Source organism: Mya arenaria, chromosome 16, assembly GCF_026914265.1.
Source record: "Mya arenaria isolate MELC-2E11 chromosome 16, ASM2691426v1".
In the NCBI taxonomy this organism is placed as follows: Eukaryota; Metazoa; Mollusca; class Bivalvia; order Myida; family Myidae; genus Mya; species Mya arenaria.
In genome coordinates, this window is record NC_069137.1 from 39725831 (window position 1) to 39749175 (window position 23345).

The 23345-nt window shown below is 35.3% G+C and overlaps 1 protein-coding gene across 1 annotated transcript; it reads left to right on the forward strand.

Moving 5' to 3' along the window:
* Nucleotides 1–6013: 6013 nt before the first annotated feature.
* Nucleotides 6014–20526, forward strand: LOC128222493 (uncharacterized). The gene is made up of 6 exons (XM_052931525.1): nt 6014–6273; nt 9563–9666; nt 10829–10957; nt 12206–12280; nt 13993–14134; nt 15391–20526. The coding sequence occupies exons 1-6, from the start codon at nt 6073–6075 to the stop codon at nt 15736–15738; spliced, it is 999 nt and encodes a 332-aa protein (XP_052787485.1). The 5' UTR covers nt 6014–6072; the 3' UTR covers nt 15739–20526.
* Nucleotides 20527–23345: the final 2819 nt, after the last annotated feature.

Here is a 23345-nt window from a genome sequence, read left to right on the forward strand (position 1 = left end):
CTTTTAAGTCCAATTTCTTCTGTGTTACCAGAAATAGGCAAATATATGGTATTATAATATATGAAGTTCCAAAATTTCTTCACCAAATAGATGTACCCTAAAACATTTTCATAGTCTATTACCGTTTTTCTTCAGTGCGTTTTTATTTTTCGTCTAACCAAGACATTGCGCTTGGCTCGAATCTTTCGAGTATTTTCGCCGGTCCCTGGGAGTTCGAGCCAACGGGGTTCGACTGTATATACGTACATATATCGGTAACACTTTCCCCCCGCACACTTTGGGCAATTTGATTTTACATGTACGCTCTCTATTTTTACTAAACTTTGGTGAGAGTATGAATGAAAAGTCGGGAGAGTAAAGTGGTAAAGGCGTTCGTCTCTCATCATCTCAGATGTTGTGACTTCGAACCCCACCACTGTTACTTTATCACGGAGAGTGGGACTGGTATATTGTTAAGGTAATTTTCACCCAAGCGGTGGTGAGTTCGATCTCTACCAGGGGTACTTAATCATGGCCACACAAGAGGGTGAGAGTGGTATAGGTGTATTCCACCTGGCACTGCGGGTTTCAGTCAGCACCAGTACCTTTTCCCGAAAAGATGGTGATCGATTTCAATCATGGAAACTTTTTCATGGCATCACAAGGTGTAAGCATGCTTCTGGTTATTTGTCTACCAATTCACCAAAAGGTTGTGGGTTCTATCCCAATCAGATAGTGAATGTTTTAGTGGTTAAAGCGTCGCTCTTTTACCTAAGATATTGTAGATTCCATCACTACCAGGATGAGAGTTGTCTAGTTAAGTCGCCCGCCTCTCATCCAAGAATTAGTGGTTTCAATTATGATAAACAAAACATTTTATGAATTTATGTATACCTTTTATTCGCAAAACAAGAATACTACGTCACTGAAGAATTGCTTGTCATGAGACAGTTAAAATTCATAATAAAATGCTTTCTTCGTTAGTTTTGTATACAAAGAATATATAATAGTTCTAACCTTTGACCGACTTACTGTACATTCAAATACTTCAAATGTACAGCTAATGGGCCTTTACAATACCAAAAATAGTATGAATTTTAGGCTAGAGTTAAGTTGACAAACCCTATAAAAATCTTTACAAAATGTGATTTAGAAGAAACATTAAGTTACTAGGATGTCTTAAAAGACATTTATAGAGATTTATCATTCGCTTGATACAAACCTAGTAATCAAGACTGCGGCAACCGAATGAGATACAAAAACGTACAAACATTACCAACAGACCTTACACGGATTAAAATAGCTTTTATCAATAAAGGGCAAATAAATCTTCCTCTTCTTTAAAATTACAGATATAATGTAGTACAAATAGATTGATTTTTTAAAAAGGAAAATTGTAAACATTTAAATGCCGGTTGTAAAACTGGATAATATACTAGCAATAAAATACCGTTTTACCTCATTTTTCGAATGCAGATAACGTTTTTGGTATGAACAAAACAATAACAAACATCGAAAACTTAAAAACAAATTTCATCTTATCATATTTACACCTCAACTTCCATTCCTTAAATGAACTGCCTTTCGGCAATTGCGTTTATCAATCGATGAACGCAACATCTTCGGATATGTTCGGATCGCAATTCATCGCATAACAATATACATGAAAACTATTGATCTTGTTATTGTTTGTATTGTGTCAGCAGGTCCAGTAAAATATAAATCAACATTTAAGAAAGTGTTAATTTATTATATTTTAAACGTAGTGTTGCCAAAAGTGTTTCAATTTTACGTTTAAAAGTGATTTCAAGTGGTTGATCTTTTCCCGCGATATTGTGACGTCATTTGAAAAAACGTTTCCGATTACAGTCGGGTCGTTCTATTTATAGAATGGGTAAGGAAGGATTACTGATTATTTTTTTTTTAAATGAAATGAAGTATTTATTAAACAATTCTTGACTGAAATAATGGAATACTGGTGTAAATATAAGTAATGAATTGCGGGCTTGATGTCATTATCGGGGATATGAACGCAATTGAACGTTCATAACCCGATAATGACATCAAGCCCGCAATTCATTCCTTAATTTCACAAACCGCATCTCACAATGCGAACCATTTGTTTGTAAATGTTCTGCATCATAATAATACTGTGAAAAGGAACACGCCCAGGAGCCAAATTCTAAACAAGGACCCTGTATATTGGCACATGGCTAAGGCCAGCATGCTAATAATGCAATGGAAACTTCAGGGACACCTCCAGGAAGCAGTACAGCAAATTGACGAAGACCTTGAATAAATGCACAAAGTTCATGCCCGCGTTTTTGTAAGATAATGGAAACTACAGAGACAAGCACATGTGCCAGCAACTAAACAAGGACCTTGTATAAATGCACAAGACTAATGCCCGAATTTTAGTAATACAAACTACAGGGGGCACGTCTAGAAACCAGCAACCCAACGAACGCCCTGTATAGTACACATGGTAATAATATCGTTGTACTTATAGGGGCACGTCCAGGAACCAGCACTTTAACAAAGACCCTGTATACAGGCACACGGCTACGTTACTCATGGTAATAATTTAATGGAACTTAAAGGGGGCACGTCTAGAAACCAGCACTTCAACAAAGACCCTGTATGAAGGCAAAAGGCTACGTCACGCATTGTAACAATACAATGGAACTTACAGGGTCACGTTTAGGAACCAGCAACTTAACGAAGACCCTGTTTAATACCACAAGGCTAAGGCCTGCGTTGTTATAATGCAATGGAAACTTCAGTGAGAAGTAAAGGTTACAGAAATAACAACACTCGGACCACTTTTCATCGTGGTATCATGACTCTTTTATAACAACGGAAGGCTGTAGGCAGCATGACTGCAATCTTTAGTACCGCAAATGGAAATCAGGTTTCGTCATATCTACTTGACCTGACAAGTTAATTGAATTTGCGCGCCGGAGCTACAAAATGGAACGTATGGTTTTGTTCGGTTTAAATTAGTGCGAAGTAAACGACCACTTTATTTAAATACGTTTAGAAGAGTGCAATGTTAATTTAAAAAGCAAGCCCAATAAACATAATCTACCTCAGATATTTGAAACGTTCTCATTCAATATAGGATTTCATGTACTTAACCTTAGACTAGTAATTAACTTCGTACATAAAAACAATCTTCATATATCCTATTACATATAGTTTCTATTATGAGACTAGCTCATTTAAAATCACCAATCCATGTGACATATTCTTTTGAAATAACAGGTACTTATTGTTTACAGTTTGTGGCCACTCGAAAGATATTTTGGATTAGATATCTATTACATGTGAGTATAATTTTGAAAAGTAAGATCTCGCTTGTCTCGGCTTCAGCGCTTCATTACACTATTATAATGGCGTCATTACAATTTGTATAATAAGTCATAAAATGTTTCAGCTTGTTGGAATAATTGGCACAGCACTCTGGGCTAACGTTGTTATTTCATGTTGTTGTTTTTTTAACTTGCACTTTGGGTATCGTAAAATTGTATTTTAATTTTTCAACGATACATAAGTGTATTCAATCACAAAGTGTAGCAAAAATAATTGTATGTATATATGCTTAGATTTGTGAATATCTAAATTCACTGTGTGCACCGTCTTAGTATTTTATTTGTTAAACAAATTATCGAATTGTCTATCAAATTCTCAATGCGTTCTGTCAATTGTTTTGCATTTTCTAAAATACTATTTTAATTTCTATGTATACTAATTAGTGTAAGAAGACGTCAAAACGATCGTTAAGTAATTTATAAAAAAAAGTCTGGTTCATTGAATACATTAATAAACATTTACACGTTCGCATGTGCACAAAACGAAAGTACAAGGTCTCTTGAAAATAAATCAGTATGAGAAAAATAACGAAGAATTTTCAAATGTCCTCTAATGGTAAGATGTATGTACCAAACATCATTTTTTCTTTCAATTTTCTAAACGTTTGATACGAAAAATAAATTTGGAGTTTTTTAACAAATAAGCTGAAACGTAATCACATTTGCCATGCGTTTTAAAAGCGTAATGCTTTTGTGTGTGAATTATAAAATTGTCAACAACAATGGCAGCAAATAAAACAAACCGAAAGAATCTTTCGGAGATAATTCGTTTGATCACAAGAAGAGGTCAAGACGGGCCTCACGCAAATTGGAAGCGACAATACCCACATACAGAAATGAAATACAAAGGGGGGACGTACGTTGGGAAAAGGCTAGAATTAAATCAAATGCTCTCGATAAACACAACAACTGTTAATTGACATTCGGAATTCCTCGGTCATTTTTATCGAAAACGACCTCGAATATATGTCAAAATGATATTTTCACTGTTGTTATTTCACTGATAAAACTTCATATTTCATAAAAAAGCATGAAAGAAAATCTAATAAATGCATTAAAATAATATATTTAACAAAAGGTATTAATGCCATTTAATTCTCCAAAATCTTAAGGAATAATACGTTTAACTTTTAAAGTGAATCTGTTCTATGTCGTGTATTTGTGATTATTATTTTTGAGACTGGAAACGGTTTATGTTAAGTATTTTTTTATCATTGGGATGTAAATGTTGTATCAATAAAATTAAATTCATAACAGGGTACCCTACATATTTTAATGACATATGGAAAGCTTATTTTATGATCTACATAAAGTAATAAAATATTTTCTATTTAAATGTTTTCAAAATAGGGGTGGTGCTCAAAATCCGGTACCCGGTATCGGGAAAAGCCGGTATCACAGTTTATGCTACCAGACCAAGTCGATACCGGCGTTTTCGTCACAGTCGGTACCGGGTTATACATTATTCTCTAAAGTAATCAGCGTATCGATAGGCCCGGTATCAATTTCCACAAAAATCAACTATGACTTTGAATATCTTTGAATGAACGACAGAATAGTGAAAATGATTACAATTGTATAATTAACTAACAAGTATTGTCTGAAGAAAAGTTTCATTTTTTTTTTTTTGCATGATACTTTTTCGTCCATATAAAACAACGGCTTCAGAGTCTTTGACAATTTTTGTTTTGGCGACTCTACGCGTCCATATCCCAATTGTTGTTTTCCTAGCCAAGAATGACAGATCCCTGCGCTAAGTATATTGAGCGGAAAGATGACGGGCACCTGCTACGTAGTTAAAAAATGGCGATGCTTTGTTGACACATTGATCTGATTTTTTGTTTTATGAAACACTAAGTGCAATAAGACAAAGGTATTGACTCAAAATATTTTATTTGTAACTTTTGTGTTTTTATTTAACAATGCAGTGTCAAATATCGTGAAGTTACAATTGCAAAATATATTTTACACTGGTATGAATCAGTCGACTTGTGGCGGTTAGGGAACAAAATGAATATCCAAATGTTAAAAAAGTTCCCTAAACGCACATGTTATTGTGACTAGATACTGTATAGAAATATCATAAAAAAATATTCATAGATTCTAGTACCAAAAACAAATCCTACTCCCTGATAGTTTTAAGACTGGTCGGACCGGAACAATTCCGTACCAAATAATAATAATAATAATAACAATAAGTATTAAATATATGATACATAAGTAACATAAACATGGAAGAGGGCCGTAACTGATGTTGGTATAACTCGTGGCCCGATCCATTTGCATGTTAGATAATCACTCATTTGTTTTAAATAAGGTATATATATATATATATATGATATATTTGTATTGCTTTATTGTCAACATACATGCAATAAACTATTATTAAATTAAAAAAATAAAGTAACATAAAATTATAATACTTGATAATGTTTGGAAAGACTATCTTCTTGATTTTCGATTTCGTATCATGTTCAAATTTTATATATAAATGATGGATTCCAAAAATCATTACTCGGATAGAATTTCATTGAAAACTAGAATTAAATAAAAAAAACGAGTTTTATAATATGTAAATGCGACCATTTGCTTAAAATGCTCTTTGCCGAGTTGACTATCAAAAAGTCGGTGTTTATTTTACTCATGTTTCCGGTTCCGTTGAAAATAAATATTGCGGGAAATACAGTAAACATCCAAAACTTTGAAAACATGATTTGCAGACATGCCTTTGACAATATCGCGTCATAAGAAACGATATATTTTACCAATAATTATATTTGTGTTCATATTGATGACTACTTATTCATGGCTGAGCAAAACATTTCAAACAGATGAGTTAAAGCGATCTGCTGAACTTTCTGCTGAACTCGCTATTTTGCAACGAAAAGCAAATGCTGAAAATGAAGTTGCGGCTGGGTTTAGGGTGAGTTCCTCCAGTTCACCTGAAATCTAAAAAAAATCGAATATTGGATGATATGCTGAATCCCCACTACCTAGCTACAATACTGAGCGATCAGGGATACTTTTTATTAATTTGACATTTTAGATGATTTCTTGTGTATCCCTGTGATGCTACAACTCTCTACCATTTAATGCCGGGCGAAAGAATATATAGTAATATTATGCATCGATGTTGAATAATAATGACAACATTGTTCAATATATACCCAACAGTGATCTAAACTGGATTAAATTTGTCATTAGAGTTGTTATTTTTACATAAATATATTCTGGGTCGAGAATACCCCTTTTATACATATACACAACCTGTCAGATTAGGTACTTGTAATACAGTAAACATTGAAGATGGACAGACTAAAGTGTTATAATTAAAACATATTTTACTATTGATTACTGGAGACTAATAGCAATCAATGATCAATTCATAATCAAATAATTTTCAGCAACAGGTATTTTTGTTGGCATTCTGGCATATGACCTATACCTTTGCATTTAGGAAATTTCGCATTGTTTTTGGCAAAATTGGGAATTTCTCCCTACTTTAGGCCATCCTTAAAAAATTGAATGTTTGCTGTAGCGCGACCGACTCAAGAAATTACCGCGACTCAACTTTTTTTTTAGGCCCTTCAGGACGAAATTTTTTTTTTCGCATCTCCGAGCGTACGGAAAATAATCTTTCCGCTCATTATATTTTCTTTCCGCTCATTATTTTCCTTCGGCTCATTTATATTACGTCATGCGGTTGACTTTTGTTTTTATCGACAAAATGGCCGACGAAGGCGAGCGTGTAACCTTTGCGGTTACAGTTATCGAGAAAAAGGGGCCTGAAACCATATTCCATGCTCGAAACTCCATTAGAAAAGTCAGCACAAACGAGTCCTGGTTTGATGTCTTTTCCGCTTTAACTGAAAATGTCGCAATTGACCCTGAAATAGATGAACATTTTGAGAAAATTGCGTCGGTGCAGGTGCCCAAAATCCAGGTTTACAACACATTCATGGGTCATGATTTGTACATGATTTCTACAGCATTTTGGTCCCTCTTGCTGTTCTCAGTTACTGATAGGAGTATGGGAACTTTATAGAACTGGTAAACAACTCAGGATGACTGAGATTGCCCAGGAACATTGTGAGTAGGTTTCTAAAAATGTTACTCAAACAAAGCCAATAAACAAAAATGATGCAATATGACTTTATTAACAGGAAACTTATTTTGGATGTTCATTATAAATACCAAATTTATTATTATAATGTTCTGTAACTATTTATATTGTAATCCTAAGAGTTTGTTGTACAACTATGTAGACACACTGATGAAGTATCTAAGTCTGTGTCCATGGGATCTGTCCAAATGAGGATGATGGAATGAGACATGTCTGATGATAGTCATCGCACTGTACTACATGATAATGGATTAATGGATGAGGTCTGTCCAAAATGAAGTGTCAAGCAATCTGAAATGATAAGAAACTTATTTACTGAGTAATTTAAGGCACACAATGGGAAAAAAAAAATCCCTACCTACCTACTCACTGTAAAAATGATGGGTAGCGTTACAGCAAACATACAATTTTTTAAGGATGGCCTTACTGAAGTTCTCCAATTCATTGTAGTATTATATAAATTATGTCCTTTGAAATTATTTACGGTGTACATGTATAATACTGAGCATATACTATGAATAAAAACTGTCCAACATATAAATGTGTATTTTCAACATAATATGCACAAACTCAGTTAAGACCCTACACACTACACTTAACAGACACTTGCCTGTTAGGGAAATGGCTATTATGTATTATATTTTAATGGTCATTTTTCTTTCGAATTTTTCTGAACTTCTGATTGGGAATTTATATTGGAAAATTGGGGAATTTCCTGGAAAAGGTTCTTTTTGCCATGGAACATGACCAAAAAGATTTTTTGGATTTGATTTTTATTGGCTCTGAACAGTATTGTAAAAAGTGAAATCACGCTTGTCACGCCTACAACCTTTCCACGATTTGATGATTGCATTTGGCATTTGGAATGGGGCCATACTTCTCCAAAGTGAGGCCTAAAAAAAAAATACATTTGGTTCGGGTTACCCGACCCTACCTACGGAATAGGCGCCGACCCTACCGTTTTTATAGTCAGTTTGAAAAAAAAATGAAAAACTAAAAAAAAAAAAAAAAAAAAAAAAAAAAAATCGTTTTTTTTTAATTGCTTTTTAATATTAAGTTTAAACCTTAAATGCTTGTACAGAAGATAGCTTTAACACCATTCTCCAATGATGAAAAGTATATTCTTATATAAAACCTAAAAAAAAAAAAAATAAAAAAAAATAAAAAGCCTACCTACCCTACCTATTTTTTTTAAGGATGTAACCCTAACCAAACAATTTTTTTTTTAGGCCTGATCAAATTTCTATCAAATTTCTATTGACAGTTAATTTCTGTTTTTGACCAAATTATAGACCTGTAGTACTTGGTTTGAAATTATATCTGCTGGCATGGAAATAATGGAAAGAAAATTGAAGGTCATGATATTTGAAAATATTTTTGTATAAAAATAATGTCATAATGAATAACACACAAGGTTTTAAAAAGGACAGGGTGCTGCAAAAAAGGTACATGTACATGGTGTTCAAGTTGCACTCTCTAAGATCAACAGTTACTGTTTTGGCAACTTTTTTAAACTTTGTCTTAGAATGAGAAATATTTTGCGAAAATTTCCTGAAAAACAGTGATAAAAGCCTACTGACAAAAGATCAGATTGCTGTTTTTCATATTTGTGTTCGAAAATTGATTTTTTATGGCTAAACGTGTTTCAAACTGTTTAAGAAAAATCAGCTGATTTTGCATCAAAATTAGAAGAAATGCCAATAATGTAAATCTGTGGGAGTGCAGCTTTAAAGGAAAAAAGCACATTGTATTGGGTTGAAAAGAATTTGAACACAGATAATGTTAAGAATTCAGCTTAATTGGAAGTAATAATAGGTTTCAACTGTAAAACATGTAATGTTTGTTTGTGTTTCACTTAGAAGTTATAGTCACAGGAGTTCTATTTAAAACAAAAAAATAAATATTTGATTGTCTTAAGCATTAAATTCTTAATGAAGGCAGGAGGGTGCACATGCTGGTCTCCATTAGGGCAGAAGGTGCTACCAAAAAAGGGACAGGGTGCAGCACCCTTCCATAAAGGTAATTCAGCTATATCCGTACACACTCTGGAAGAAATTTGTTTCATAAATTCCTATTTATTATATCTCAGAACAAGCATAACAAAGTAGCGGGAAGTCTGCACATGACAAACGTGACTGAACTGCGTATCGATGACGGAATGACTGTATCACACATTGAGCAGCTGTTTAACAGGTATTTTCTATCAGTATGATAAATGAATTCAAACGATTATAACTATTATTGATATAGCAATGGTTCTGTTGTCTGGATTGTGCGTGCTGTACAATGTACTTAAATATTTGCCTTTCATTGTATAAATCAAGGCAATCACAAAAAGGAATTATGAATTAAGGTATATGTATGTTATTTACAATAATGTGAAATTTGAATGTCTGGTGGCAACCTGGCCTTAGTGTGATGGGGGTATAACCAGAATTCTCCAATGATGACATTAATTACCTTCTTACAAAAAGCCTAAAAAAATGAATGATTTTTTTTTTAAAGTGACACTCTTATTCAAAATCATTACATACACATGTATACCAAAATCAATTTTGACTGACAAACCTTTAACTACTTACTAAATAATGCATTTATGGAAAATATTCATTACTGGTAACAAGATTGTAACCATGTATTTAATAGCAGAAAGCGCAAAAATATTAAATGATTTGTGAAAGCTAAAAGATTTACTGTGGTCTACTATCGTCTCATAAGGTAGGAAAAACGTGTTTAATGTTGATTTCTTTCAAATTAAACAAAGTATCCTTCATAAGTTCCATTGTTTTCGACATTTATTCATTTTTTTGGAATATTTAAACAATATTATTGATTGTTATAAATATTATCTGGGAGTAAGAGTGCATCTTTTAATAAAATCACTACCTACCCTACGTGTACCTGTTATTGAAAAGGATGTAACCAAAACCAAACAATTTTTTTGTTTGGCCATATTTTTATAACCAGGGTTGAGGGTACAGAACCTATTTATAATAACATGAAATTAGAATTTCACATGAACAATCCTGACTTCTTTTACTACAGCTTGCCAATATTTTTTCAACAAGCCCTGCTTAAGTACCACACATAAAATCGTGAATTTGAACAACCCCGGAAAACATTTTACCAGGGCTGTGCTTGCAGGCTTGTCCTTGTTTCGACCACTGGATAAATATTTTATTATTTAGGTTATTGCAACAGAACAACAAGCCCTGCTTAGTAAGCCTACCAATGATAAAATCGAGAATTTGAGCAAGCTTGGAAAACATTTTACCAGGGCTGGGCTTGCATGCTTGTGCGTCTTTCGACCACTGTATATAATGTATGATAAATATTTTATTATTTTGCCCAAAAGGTTTCTGCAACAGAAGAAAATACTGTGTGACAATGATGTCCGGCTTGGATTCCAACACGATGGAGGGTGGAATGTGTGTATGTCACCTCCCTTTACGCTCAACAAATCTTGCCTCGTATATTCATTCGGGTGGGTGATGTTGAATAAGTTTAACAAGCAAAATCCTCTCTGTTGAGTCATTACAGTTAAAAACAGTTTTTGAAACTACAAGTCTTTAAAGTATACCACTTACCTCAATATCAATGTCTGTCTGTTGTGTTTCAGCTACCATAGCTGATATTTTCATCAATTGTTCATTCATGGCAATGAATTTAAAGGTCTAGTTTAAGGAATGTTTGGCATGATAATCCCCTGCTGTGCTTCTCCTGCTAATCGCACTGGTGTCACAGTAGGGGCCACTTTTCTGTGTATTTTTTTATTGGATCAGGACCATTTAGGGCCTATTTTTCTACTAAAACATCGAAAACTGCACAGCAGAATACTCAGATGGGAGATATGATAAGCCAATTACGCAATAATTATAAGATTAAGATCAATTAACAGAGGTTGTGTACAAATACACGGTTTTGTGGGGGGTGGGGGTGGGGGGTCAATTATAGAAAGCTTAAACTAGGCTATTAAACCACTGAATATGTCCTTTGCAAACCCTTGCAAAACTGTTTTGATTATTGAAGAAGTTAAAATAGTCCCTAATTGAGCAGTATGCTGTTTTATTTTGTATACCAATTATCTGGAAATTTCGTTCAGGGTCGTGTTCCACGGTACCTTAATGTGTTACTTATCAATCTTTACAAAATATTTGATATATTGCATGCAACAGAATAATAAAATTATGACACTAAAATAAAAAAAATGCCGTATAATTTTCTCCACAGTCAGCCACACATCGTTTGCCAAAATTAGAATGATATAATATAGATATTTTGAACCATTTAAGAACTCAGTTCTCCGAGTCTGAGTCTTAGTCTTAGACTCAAGACATAAGTGAATACAGCCCAGTTGTTGAAAACTTGTAAGGGCAATAACTCTTTATTTCATAAATGTAGAGTTATGTTTTCATTGATGTTATATTCCAAAGCTATCATGACTGGCCTGCTCATGTTAAGGCACCAAATCTTTTTTTTCAAGTAATGCATCTGAAATCTGCACTTATAAATATTATCTTTTTTTAACTATTTGATATCATAACTCAGTAAAAGAATATACATAATGTATAAAAAACTATAATGGTTTTAGTGGGGCGTGAACTCATGTCTGTACAGTCATGGAAAACTTTGAAAACTGACATTAAAACCTCACACCCACAAGGAGTCATAAACAAACAGTAAGATAACTTAACCTTTAAACCTTATAAAATTCTTATTAACTTCTTTTCAGGATTGGAGGGGACTGGAGATTTGAAGATGATCTGAATGACTTCTATGGCTGCACAGTGATGGCATTTGATCCCAGGTAGAAATGGTGAAATCTTTAAGATACATTGTATAAAAATCCGAAGAAGCTATTAGAAGAATTACTCTGAGAATTTTTCCCAAAAACTGAAAATACATGCTCTTTTCCCACAAAAAGGGCAAGAGTGTCTTCCCCATTACTGGTAAAAAGACCTTGGCTACCAAATGAACAGGACCATAATTAATACAATTGTTTTTTTTTACCAAAATTGATGAATAATTTCCAAAACAATGGTTATAACGCTGCTATGCTTAATTTGAAAGAAAGGTACAGAAAACATCATATTACTACCCTATGAGACGATTGTTGATCACTGTGAATATTTTTGGACTCACCAGTCATTTTATATCTGTGCTTTTTCAGTTACAAAATGTATTAGATACACTCTTACAATATAGTTATAAGTAATTAATGTTTTCCATAAATGCATAATTATACCCCCCAAAACAAAGTTTGGGGGGGGTATACTGGAATCGGGTTGTCCGTCTGTCCGTCTGTCCGTCCGTTTTTTTTTTGTCCGGGATTCATCTTTGTCGTTATTGAACAAATCTTTTTCAAACTTTCAAATATTAATGACCATGATGTAAACCTGTGCCTCCGTTGATTTGGTCAGAGTCGCATGATCCTGAGTGGAGTTGTGGCCCCTTAATGAGTTAAATTGGGCAAAATTAGCTTTGTCCAGGATTCTTCTTTGAAGCTATTGAGCAAATCTTTTTCAAACTTTCAAATATTAATGGCCATGATGTAAACCTTTGCCTCCATGAATTTGGTGGGAGTCACATGATCCTGAGTGGAGTTGTGGCCCCTTAATGAGTTAAATTGGGTAAAATTAGTTTTGTTCGTCCTACTCCTTCGTCATTTTTGAATGAATCTTTTTCAAACTTTTAGCCATGGTGAGAACATTTGCCCCTGTGATTGTGGTTGGAATCACATGATCATGTCTCCAATTATGACCCCTGAATAAGTTAAAATAGGCAAAAATTATACAGCTTTGTCTAGCCTAATCCTTGGTCATTTTTTCTCATTTTTTCTATAAATCTTTTTCAAACTTTCAGATGTCAATGACCATGATATGAACTGTTGAATATGTGATTTGGTGCACCTGTAACCTGATTCAGTAATAGGTATTCTAAATAAACTAAATAAATGTATTGCCTTGTGCTTTCTAATGATACCATAACTAAGGCCAGGGCAAACAACCTAGACAGGGAAGGGTTGGGGGGGTATTCGTTAGCCTTTGGCTTACAGTTCTAGTTGAGTAAGTAGTTAAAGGTTTATCACTCATAATTAATGTTTGTTAATGTTTTTATGTATTGATTTTAAATAAGAGGGTCACTTTAAAGCTGCACTCTCACAGATTGAACGTTTTGATAACTTTTTATTTTTTTGTCTTGGAAAGAGCCAATTATTGCGAAAATCCATGGAAACCAGTTATACAACACTGCTGACAAAAAATTAGACCGTTAGTAACGGTTTAAGCCATAAAACATTAATTTTCGAACGGAAATATGAAAATCTGCGTTTTGATCTTTTGTCAGCAATCTTACATGTACATGTATATCATTGGTTTGCAGATATTTACACTAAAATTTGCTCTTTCAAAGACAAAAAATAAAAAAGTTGTAAAAATGGTAAATCTGTGAGAGTGCAGCTTTAAACTAATTTATCAAGTTATCTTTACTGTCAATTATACTTTCTCCCAATACTTTCAGTATGAATCTCAATGAACACACTCGTAAGGATCGTATACACTTCAAGCCTGAGGGTCTTGCAGGGGAAAATGACTTCAATCTTGATGCTGATTGGACGTTAAAGACATTCCGCGAACACCTGAGGGATGCTGGACATCTAAATGTAAGAACTTGCATATAGTTGTAATTTATCCTTATTGTATTAACTTTAAAAAAATAATTTCTTTCACTGCATGACATTTGCTTTTTACTGAATCTCGAAATGTTTAATAAATTTGAATCTTTCTAATGTCATATAAATGTAATAACATTGTCCCGCCTAAATTTTCAATATCATAATGTTATTATTTATCAACAGTTACCGCAATTTATTTTATGCTTTCAGTTTCTGGTGGTTTATAGAGAATTATCTGTGAAGTAAAATTGATATTTCACTGTTACAAACAGTGAAAATATCACTTTGATATTTTTCACTGTTTTTGAAATTTTAACCTGCTTTCAGTTCCAAATCAAATGTCAGTGTGCGTAGGCATGGGACTCAATTTGAACTTTGTCATTTTCAAGATGAAGCTATTTGCACATGCAAAATATGCGATTTTCTGAAAAAAATGTAAATAATTGACTTGAATTACAATTTAAGTCACACAATAAAAGAAAAATTGTTTGTTTCAGTGTAAGATAGCATTATATTTCTCCTCATGAACAATGAAAGTGAATATATAAATTTTGCTGCTCACTCGATGAAATATATTACGATCTTACACTGAAACAAACAATTATTCTCTATGCAATATGTTGCATTATATTAATGTAAAGCTAATTTTTTTTTTATGGGCAGATTTTTAGAATTTTGTTACACAACTAATAAACGAGATCATTTTTAACTTTCAACATGAAATATTTGATGATGCGCTCACATGTTTTAGTATAAACATGTACAGCTATGACTCGGACCTTGTTCAACTTAATACTGCAGTTTAAAAGTGTATCCATTAAATTGCCAGAGCAGAAACAATCTGAAAGGTAACAATGATGATGTTAACAAGATTGTTAACTTTAACAACCCTAGCTGAAATAATTTATTTTTACTTAAAGACTGATTGAAATAGTGACCATAAAAGTAATATTGACTCAAGGTTTTGCTATTTTGAACTTCCAAGATTTCTACTTTGGAAGTTTTCTTCAAAATAATGGAAGTATTTGTACTTCCAAGAAATCGATTTTGGAAGTTTTGACACATTTCTAGGGAGTTATATACTTCCAAACTTTCTTTAATGGAAGCCCTGTAGCTAAGCTTTTAGCTTTGCCTTTTTTGGCACAGGAAGTTTTTAGCAATGGGTCCAATGAGTAACCAAAAAAATTAAATTAGCCAGATGTGTTTCTTTTTACATTGATGTTACAATTTCCGTATATTTTCAGAGAGTGATTGACTACCTCAAATTTGACATCGAGTATTATGAGTGGAGCGCCCTTAAATGGATGCTGAGTGACGATTCTCTGCACAACGTTAAACAGCTCGCGTTTGAAGTCCACCTTTTTCCACCCCCGTTTGAATCAGAAATCGAGTATAAACCATCGAAAATCGATTTATTGGAGAAATATGACTTATTGAAAAAGCTTGAAGATTTAGGTTTCCTGAAGTTTAACTATCGGTTAAATCCGTTTGGAGAGTATCTTTGCAAAGCGGGGAAGAATGAAATGTGTTCGTCATTTTATGAACTGCATTATTTGAATTTAAATTATGTTGAGACCAAGCATTTTAAATAAGGCTAAGAAAAATAATTCTGGTTCGGGTTCGAACCCTACTTACAAAATAAGTGCCGACCCTATTGTATATATGTATTTGTGTATGTATTTCTTTAGACTTTGCAGTCAAGGATAACCTGTGAAAGTGCAAGCACTTATTTCAAACGGGGTCCTTTGTTTTTGCTGAAGGGACAGCACACAGAAGAGACAGCAGTGGGATACAAGGAAGTCTGGGTGCGTGTACACCACTTTTCCAAGCACAACTCTTTAAATGCCAAGCTCCAGGCTAAGGAGTTAATGTACCGACTTTTAACGTCTTCCGGTATGACGCGGCCAGGAATCGAACCCACGACCTCCCACTCCGTAGGCCGACGCCTTAACCACTAAGCCAGGGAGATGGTATAGTATGGTTTGAAGACGTAGTTCAAAAAGCTTCCTACTGAAGATAACTTTAACGCCATTTCGCTATGATGACAATAATGTTCTAAGCTTAATATAAAAATACAACCATAAAAACCTACCTACCCTACCCTACCTGTTTTTGGACAAGATGTAAACCTTACCACACAATTTTATTTTGATATGCCTATTTATATAATTTAATGGAGGTCCTAATGTTCCTAGGATATACAATGGATACTTTGACTATAAGATTATGTTCAGTTTTATATCATAATATATTATACCTCACATAAATTTGTCCCTTCTATGTACATATAAACTTGATCGGTCCGTATAACACTGTATTTTGATGAAAATTCAGTTTAATGACGTCAGCGGTCCATATTATATTTTTGGCCGGTCCGGACCCGGCCAAAAATTTAATATGGACCGCTGACGTCATACAATTGGTAAGTGTGGCTTGCTATTTTCACAACAGCGAAATCTTGTCGCAAGTAAACATTATTAACTTTGTTCAATAAAACACATATAAATCGCTTTAAAAATATTAAATTGTAATGAAAAGTGTTCGGTATAATATATTTCTTAAGTACAATGTCAATAATACCATTATTCATATCAACCACCATTCAGACAGATGCTATGCTGATCAAATTAATTGATTTGCTGTTTTTAATACATTTTATTTGAATCTGATCTTTGTTCAAACCAAGCATAATTTATAACATAATGCTATGGGGGTGTTTGGTAGCTGGTAAAACCTTATGCCATTGGGTCAGACCCATTCAACCAGCATGCTACAGATTATATAACATTCCTCTTTGTAGAAATATATTAAAATATGTTGCAATTTTCGTCTGTACTTGTTGCACAGCTGTTATTTTTGTTTGCTGTAAGGTGTATGCTTTGGACTATAAAAAGTTTGTTATAGGGGCACAATATAAGATGATGCAAAAAAAAATAATTAAATTAAAAAGTGTTAAATTTTTAATGCATTATTATTTTTAACTCATTTGGTTATTCTAATAATAAAAACAAAAAAGCATTTGATTTGTGTACAGATAAAACAAATACATGTATTAGCCTTTATTATGCCCCCCTTCGAAGAAGAGGGGTATATTGCTTTGCACAGGCATGTCGGTCGGTCGGTCCGTCGGTAGACCAAAGCTTGTCCGAGTGATAACTCAACAATTCCTGGACGTATGGTCATCAAACTTCACATGAAGGTTGGGCCTGACCAATAGATGACCCCTATTGATTTTGGGGGTCATCGGGTCAAAGGTCAAGGTCAAAGTGACCTTTAATGGTAAAATAATTTTAAAGCTTGTCCGAGTGATAACTCAACAATGCCTGCACCAATGGCCCTCAAACTTGACATGGAGGTTGGGCCTGACCAGTACATGACCCCTATTGTTTTGGGGGGTCATCAGGCCAAAGGTCAAGGTCACAGTGACCTTGAATGGTAAAAGGTCGTCCGAGTGATAACTTGACAATGCCTGCACCCATGGCCCTCAAACTTGACTTGGAGGTTGGGCCTGACCAGTAGCTGACCCCTATTGTTTTTGGGGCTCATCGGGTCAAAGGTCAAGTTCACAGTGACCTTGAATGGTAAAAGGTTGTCCAAGTGATAACTCAACAATGCCGGCACCCATGGCCCTCATAATTGAATTGGAGGTTGGGCCTGACCAGGAGATGACCCCTATTGTTTTTGGGGGTCATCTGGCCAAAGGTCAAGGTCACAGTGACCTTGAATGGTAAAAGGTTGTCCGAGTGATAATTCGACAATGCCTGCACCCATGTCCCTCATAATTGAATTGGAGGTTGGGCCTGACTAGTAGAAGACCCCTATTGTTTTTGGGGGTCATCGGGCCAAAGGTCAAGGTCACAGTCACCTTGAATGGTTAAAGGTTTTTATTGTGATAACTTGACAATGCCTGGACCCATGGCCCTCAAACTTGACTTGGCATTGGGCCTGACCATTACATGACCCCTTTTGTTTTTGGGGGTCATCTGGCCAAAGGTCAAGGTCACAGTGACCTTGAATGGTAAAAGGTTGTCCGAGTGATAATTTGACAATGCCTGCACCCATGGCCCTCATAATTGAATTGGAGGTTGGGCCTGACTAGTAGAAGACCCCTATTGTTTTTGGGGGTCATCGGGCCAAAGGTCAAGGTCACAGTCACCTTGAATGGTTAAAGGTTTTCATTGTGATAACTTGACAATGCCTGGACCCATGGCCCTCAAACTTGACTTGGAATTGGGCCTGACCAGTACATGACCCCTTTTGTTTTTGGCGGTCATCTGGCCAAAGGTCAAGGTCACAGTCACCTTGAATGATAAAAGGTTGTCCGAGTGATAACTCGACAATGCCTGCACCCATGGCCCTCAAACTTGACTTGGAGAATTGGCCTGACCAGGAGATGACCCCTATGGTTTATGGGGGTCATCTGGCCAAAGGTCAAGTTCACAGTGACCTGGAATGGTAAAAGGTTGTCCGAGTGATAACTCGACAATGCCTGCACCCATGGCCCTCAAACTTGACTTGGAGGTTGGGCCTGGCCAGAATATGTCCCTATTGATTTTAGGGGTCATTGGGCTAAAGGTCAAGGTCACAGTGACCTGGAATGGTAAAAGGTTATCCGAGTGATAACTCGACAATGCCTGCACCCATGGCCCTCAAGCTTGACTTGGAGGTTGGGCCTGGCCAGAAGATGGTCCCTATTGATTTTAGGGGTTATTGGGCCAAAGGTCAAGGTCACAGTGACCTTGAGTGATAAAAGGTTGTCCGAGTGATAACTCAACAATGCCTGCACCCATGGCCCTCAAACTTGACATTGAGGTTGGGCCTGACCAGTAGATGACCCCTATTGATTTTAGGGGTCAAAGGTCATGGTCACAGTGACCTTGAAAGCGACCTCGACAATTCGTGGACCTATGGTCATCAAACTTGACATGAAGGTTGGGCCTGCCCAGTAGATGACCCCTATCGACTTTGGGGATCATCAGGCCAAGGTCAATGTCACAGCAACCTTTAACGCAAAAAAGTTAACAAATCTTCTCCCACTGATATCTCAACAATGCCTGAACCTATGATCATTAAACTTGACATGGATGTTAAGCCTGACCAGTAGATCACCTTTATTGATTTTAGGATTCACAGAGCCAAAGGTCAAGGTCACAGTGATCTTGAATGGTAAAAGGTTGTCAGAGTGATAACTCAACAATGCCTGAACCCATGGCCTTCAAACTTGACTTGGAGTTGCATCTGACTTGTAGATGACCCCTTATGATTTAAGGGGTCATTGGGTCAAAGGTCAAGGTCACAGTGACCTTGAACGAAAAAACTTGTCTGTGTGATAACTTGACAATGCCTGCACCCATGGCCCTCGAACATGACATTTAGGTTTCTGGTGACCAGCTGATGACTCTGGATTTTGAGTTCATAGAGTCAAAGGTCATGGTCATAACACACTCTATCCTCACACTTTAATGGTCATAATCTGAAAACTGCCTTAATGGCAACAAATCAGCTGTCATTTCGGTCCATGCATATTTCATTCAATTGTCCATATAATCCTGACAACATGGCGCTCGGGGGGGGGGAATAATGTTTGACAAACATCTCTTGTTAATGGGGTTTTCAATTTATAGCTACCATAGCCACAATTTCCCTAGTTCAAAATGCGCCAAAATATTATCACTTTTCATTTCTGTACACAAATCATATGCTTTTGTTTTGTTTTGATCTGAAAGTCAAATGAGTTAAACATAATGATGCATATTTTTTATTTAATTATTTTTCGCATCTATCAAGTGTAACCTATATTGTTCGCCTTTAAGACCACATTTTGTTTCATATCATTACATACCATGTAAAAAATACCATGATCCATTAAAAAGCAAACATTAAGACAGATAATTTGATGACTAAATAATCTGATATCCTGTTTTTATGACATGATATTTTATTTCATAACATTTAAAATACTGCATGACTTTATCAAACATAAAATATGTACACCAAGATTAATTTCTGCGTCACAGACTTTGTTTTCCATATCACACAATAGCCTAGTGTGTGTGATTAAAGCCACATTCACAATACTACGCAAATGATATAGGACATTTGTTTTCCAAAGTTGTTTTAAAGAAAACAATAAAAACAATGTATAAATATACTTCAGGGTTTTAGCAAATGAGTTATTGTAGGGTGCTGCAGCCTGTCCCGTTTTGGAAGAACCCCTCAGCCCTCTTGGAGACCACCAACATGTGCACCCTTATGCCTTCTTAGAATTTAATGCTTTAGAATATCAAATATTTCCTTTGCTTTGTTTTAAAGTTAATATTATTTCATGGTTATAAATTCAGAAAAAAATTAATTACCTAAATTTGACACATTCTCTTACATTGTTCTGTCAAGTTGATTATGTAAAAGTTCTTCAAAACCAGATACAATGTGCCCTTTTAACCTTAAGCACCCTGTCCTTGTCTGCACTACCCTGCCTTTTAAAAGGAAAAAGTATGGCTAAAAGTCTAGCTCTTGTTAATTTTTGGGGCAATTTTCTGTTTTTATTGTTACTCACAAATCAAATTTTATCAATGTCATATCATTTATAATGTATATATGTATATATATAAATGTATATCTAATATTTGGATCTATTAACTGTTGATTGATGTCAAGAAATAAATTGTTAAATAACACTTTGAAAGCTACTGTGTCTGCTCAGATTTAAACCCAAAGTTTGACATGTATATATACCTAATTCTGCCAATGGTTAAATAGTTATTGTATAAAACAAAGTGTTAATTATTATGCCCTCATTCGAAAAGAGGTCACAACTGGAATGTATGCTTGCAACTGTCATTTGATAGGTTGGTCATTGACCAGGTGTTGTCTTCACCGTAAAACAATGACTTTGGACCCTAAAACACTGCTAGGTTGACCTTGACCAGTAGATGAACCACTTTCAAAGGTCAACAGTCTTAGGAAAACTTCGAATTGGGGAATAGTTTTATCTAGTTCCATGAAGCTATTGTGTAGGATTGCTGTTGACGCTATTTCTTTTTAGGTCAGTAGGTCATGGTTTTCAAAAGAATGTTATGTGCACAAAATCTGAAAGCGGTTTGACCTAAGTCTATGAAACTTTATGTAACAAGAGATGTTTGTACAAATAGTATGCCTGCCGATGACCAAACTCCCCACCTTGTTTGAGTACCGCCTGTCCAAACGTTCTCTTTATATTGATTAAAGAAGAAGTTTGTGTCTAAAAGGTCCACGGAGGCCTTGACATTTGAACTGCAGCTCAATAAGGGTCTTCTGCTGGTCTTACCAACCCCATACACAGACTCTCTTCATCATTCAGACAGGTTTCAATGTTCAAGGTTACTGTGTCATAGCGACCTTTGGCTACTGACCTCAAATCAATAGGGGTCATCTTCCAGTCATGACTAATATCCCTACCAAGTATGAGGACTTAATGTCGAAGCATACACTAGATATCAATCGAGCAGGATGTTTTTGTTTATGATCACTGCGACCTTTAAACAACTGATCTCATTATCACAACATTCCATCTGTTGGTTATAAGCAACCTCCCTATTAAGTTTGAGGACCGTTTACCACGCCTACTGTAGTTATCAATCAGTTGTATGTGTTGATGATTGCCGTAACCTTCTGACCTCAAATCACTAGGGGTCATCTGCAGGTCATAACCAACCTCCATATATCGGACAAGCTGTTTGAGCTTATGGTAACTCATCAGTTATACTAACTTGATCTATTGAATGACCGACATACATGTGCAAAGCAATATTAACCAGCTTTTCGAAGAGGCATAATTATACATCAACAATTGATGCAAATTGTCGCAATTGCAAATATGATTGATGGTGAGGATATTGAATTTTGTCATGTACGTATGGTCAGACTAAGGTAGAGATAATCCGTATATAAGCCTTGCTATCATTTAAGAATTGTATAGAAGAGAATTACGGCAATTCAATATAATTAAATATAGAAAGAATTACATGGCGGGGATTTCAGAAATACGGAAGCCTATTAAAGCCATTGCGATATCACACCTTGCGTTTTAAATTGCCCGAGAAAAGAATGCCGTAATTGTTTGTTACATAATCACATAGTTTTTTTCTTTCAAATTTGTTGTACTTCATATGGGAAAACTATTGTGTTTTCATTTGTAATTCAATTAAAAAAGATGCGAAATTTTACATGAACTTCGTTGCGACTCGAGAGTTGACAATATATGTACCTCGTTGCTTATTTTCTGGATAGTAAAACACGCGATATTTATTGTTGCATTGGTGCATCTTTTTCATTGACTTCCTAGTGGTTTTACTAAAATATTACCTAAAATACTAGACGGTTTTCCGCCTACTCAACAGTGTTGAGAAAAGATCAAGGAGGAAAATGGTTTCGAGGGCCATTTTGGGCCAACTTTGAGTTTAAAACGAGTTTACAAGCCTTCATGGAGTGGTTACCTTTATGAGATGGTAGGTAGGCTTGTTCCATTTGATACCTATTATTCTGGGCGCAGCCGAAATACGTGTTTTAATGTCATTTGGGACCAACTGTACGAGTGTTTTGAAGGAGTAAATGAGTATTGCCAGACGTGTGACGTAGGATGGTAGGCGGTTGTGTCCCCGTAACAACAAACACCTAGTAGGTGGTACATCGCCTACTTCACTAGTGAGTACCAGACGCTGCAGGAGTACGCGGTTTGTTGCCATATAATTAGAACCAACTTTTTGAATAAGCACATGAGTTTTCACAGAATTGTGACCTACATGGGATGGTAGGCGGGCGTGTCCACTACCACAATTACCTAGTAGGTTGTACTCTGCCTACCTCATTCTAGTGCATTTAGACCCTGTCGGAAAACGGATCTTGTGGCACTTTTGGACCGACTATGCGGGTTATTTGAACTAGTCTATCGAAAGTGGTGACCTATATGGTGTGGTAGGTGAACGTGCCGTTCTTGATAGTATTGCAACCAGTTAAACTTGTTGGTCGAGAAACAATTCCCAAGTCATGACTATACTGATTCAGAATAAGAACACTTTATTATGTATACAAATCAACATTGCTAATAACTGGGTGGATCTCAAATTTGCAAAAATAAGAAGTGAACACATTTGCATATTTTTAACCGTTTTGCTTATTTTGTAAGCACAATCGAATAATTACTGTTGCATTTTACAGAAAT

Coding starts and splice junctions, on each gene's coding strand:
- LOC128222493 (XM_052931525.1), top strand. CDS start 6,073: ATGCCTTTGACAATATCGCGTCATAAGAAACGATATATTTTACCAATA. Junction 10,958..12,205: donor TGCCTCGTATATTCATTCGG/GTGGGTGATGTT, acceptor ACTTCTTTTCAG/GATTGGAGGGGACTGGAGAT. Junction 12,281..13,992: donor GTGATGGCATTTGATCCCAG/GTAGAAATGGTG, acceptor CAATACTTTCAG/TATGAATCTCAATGAACACA.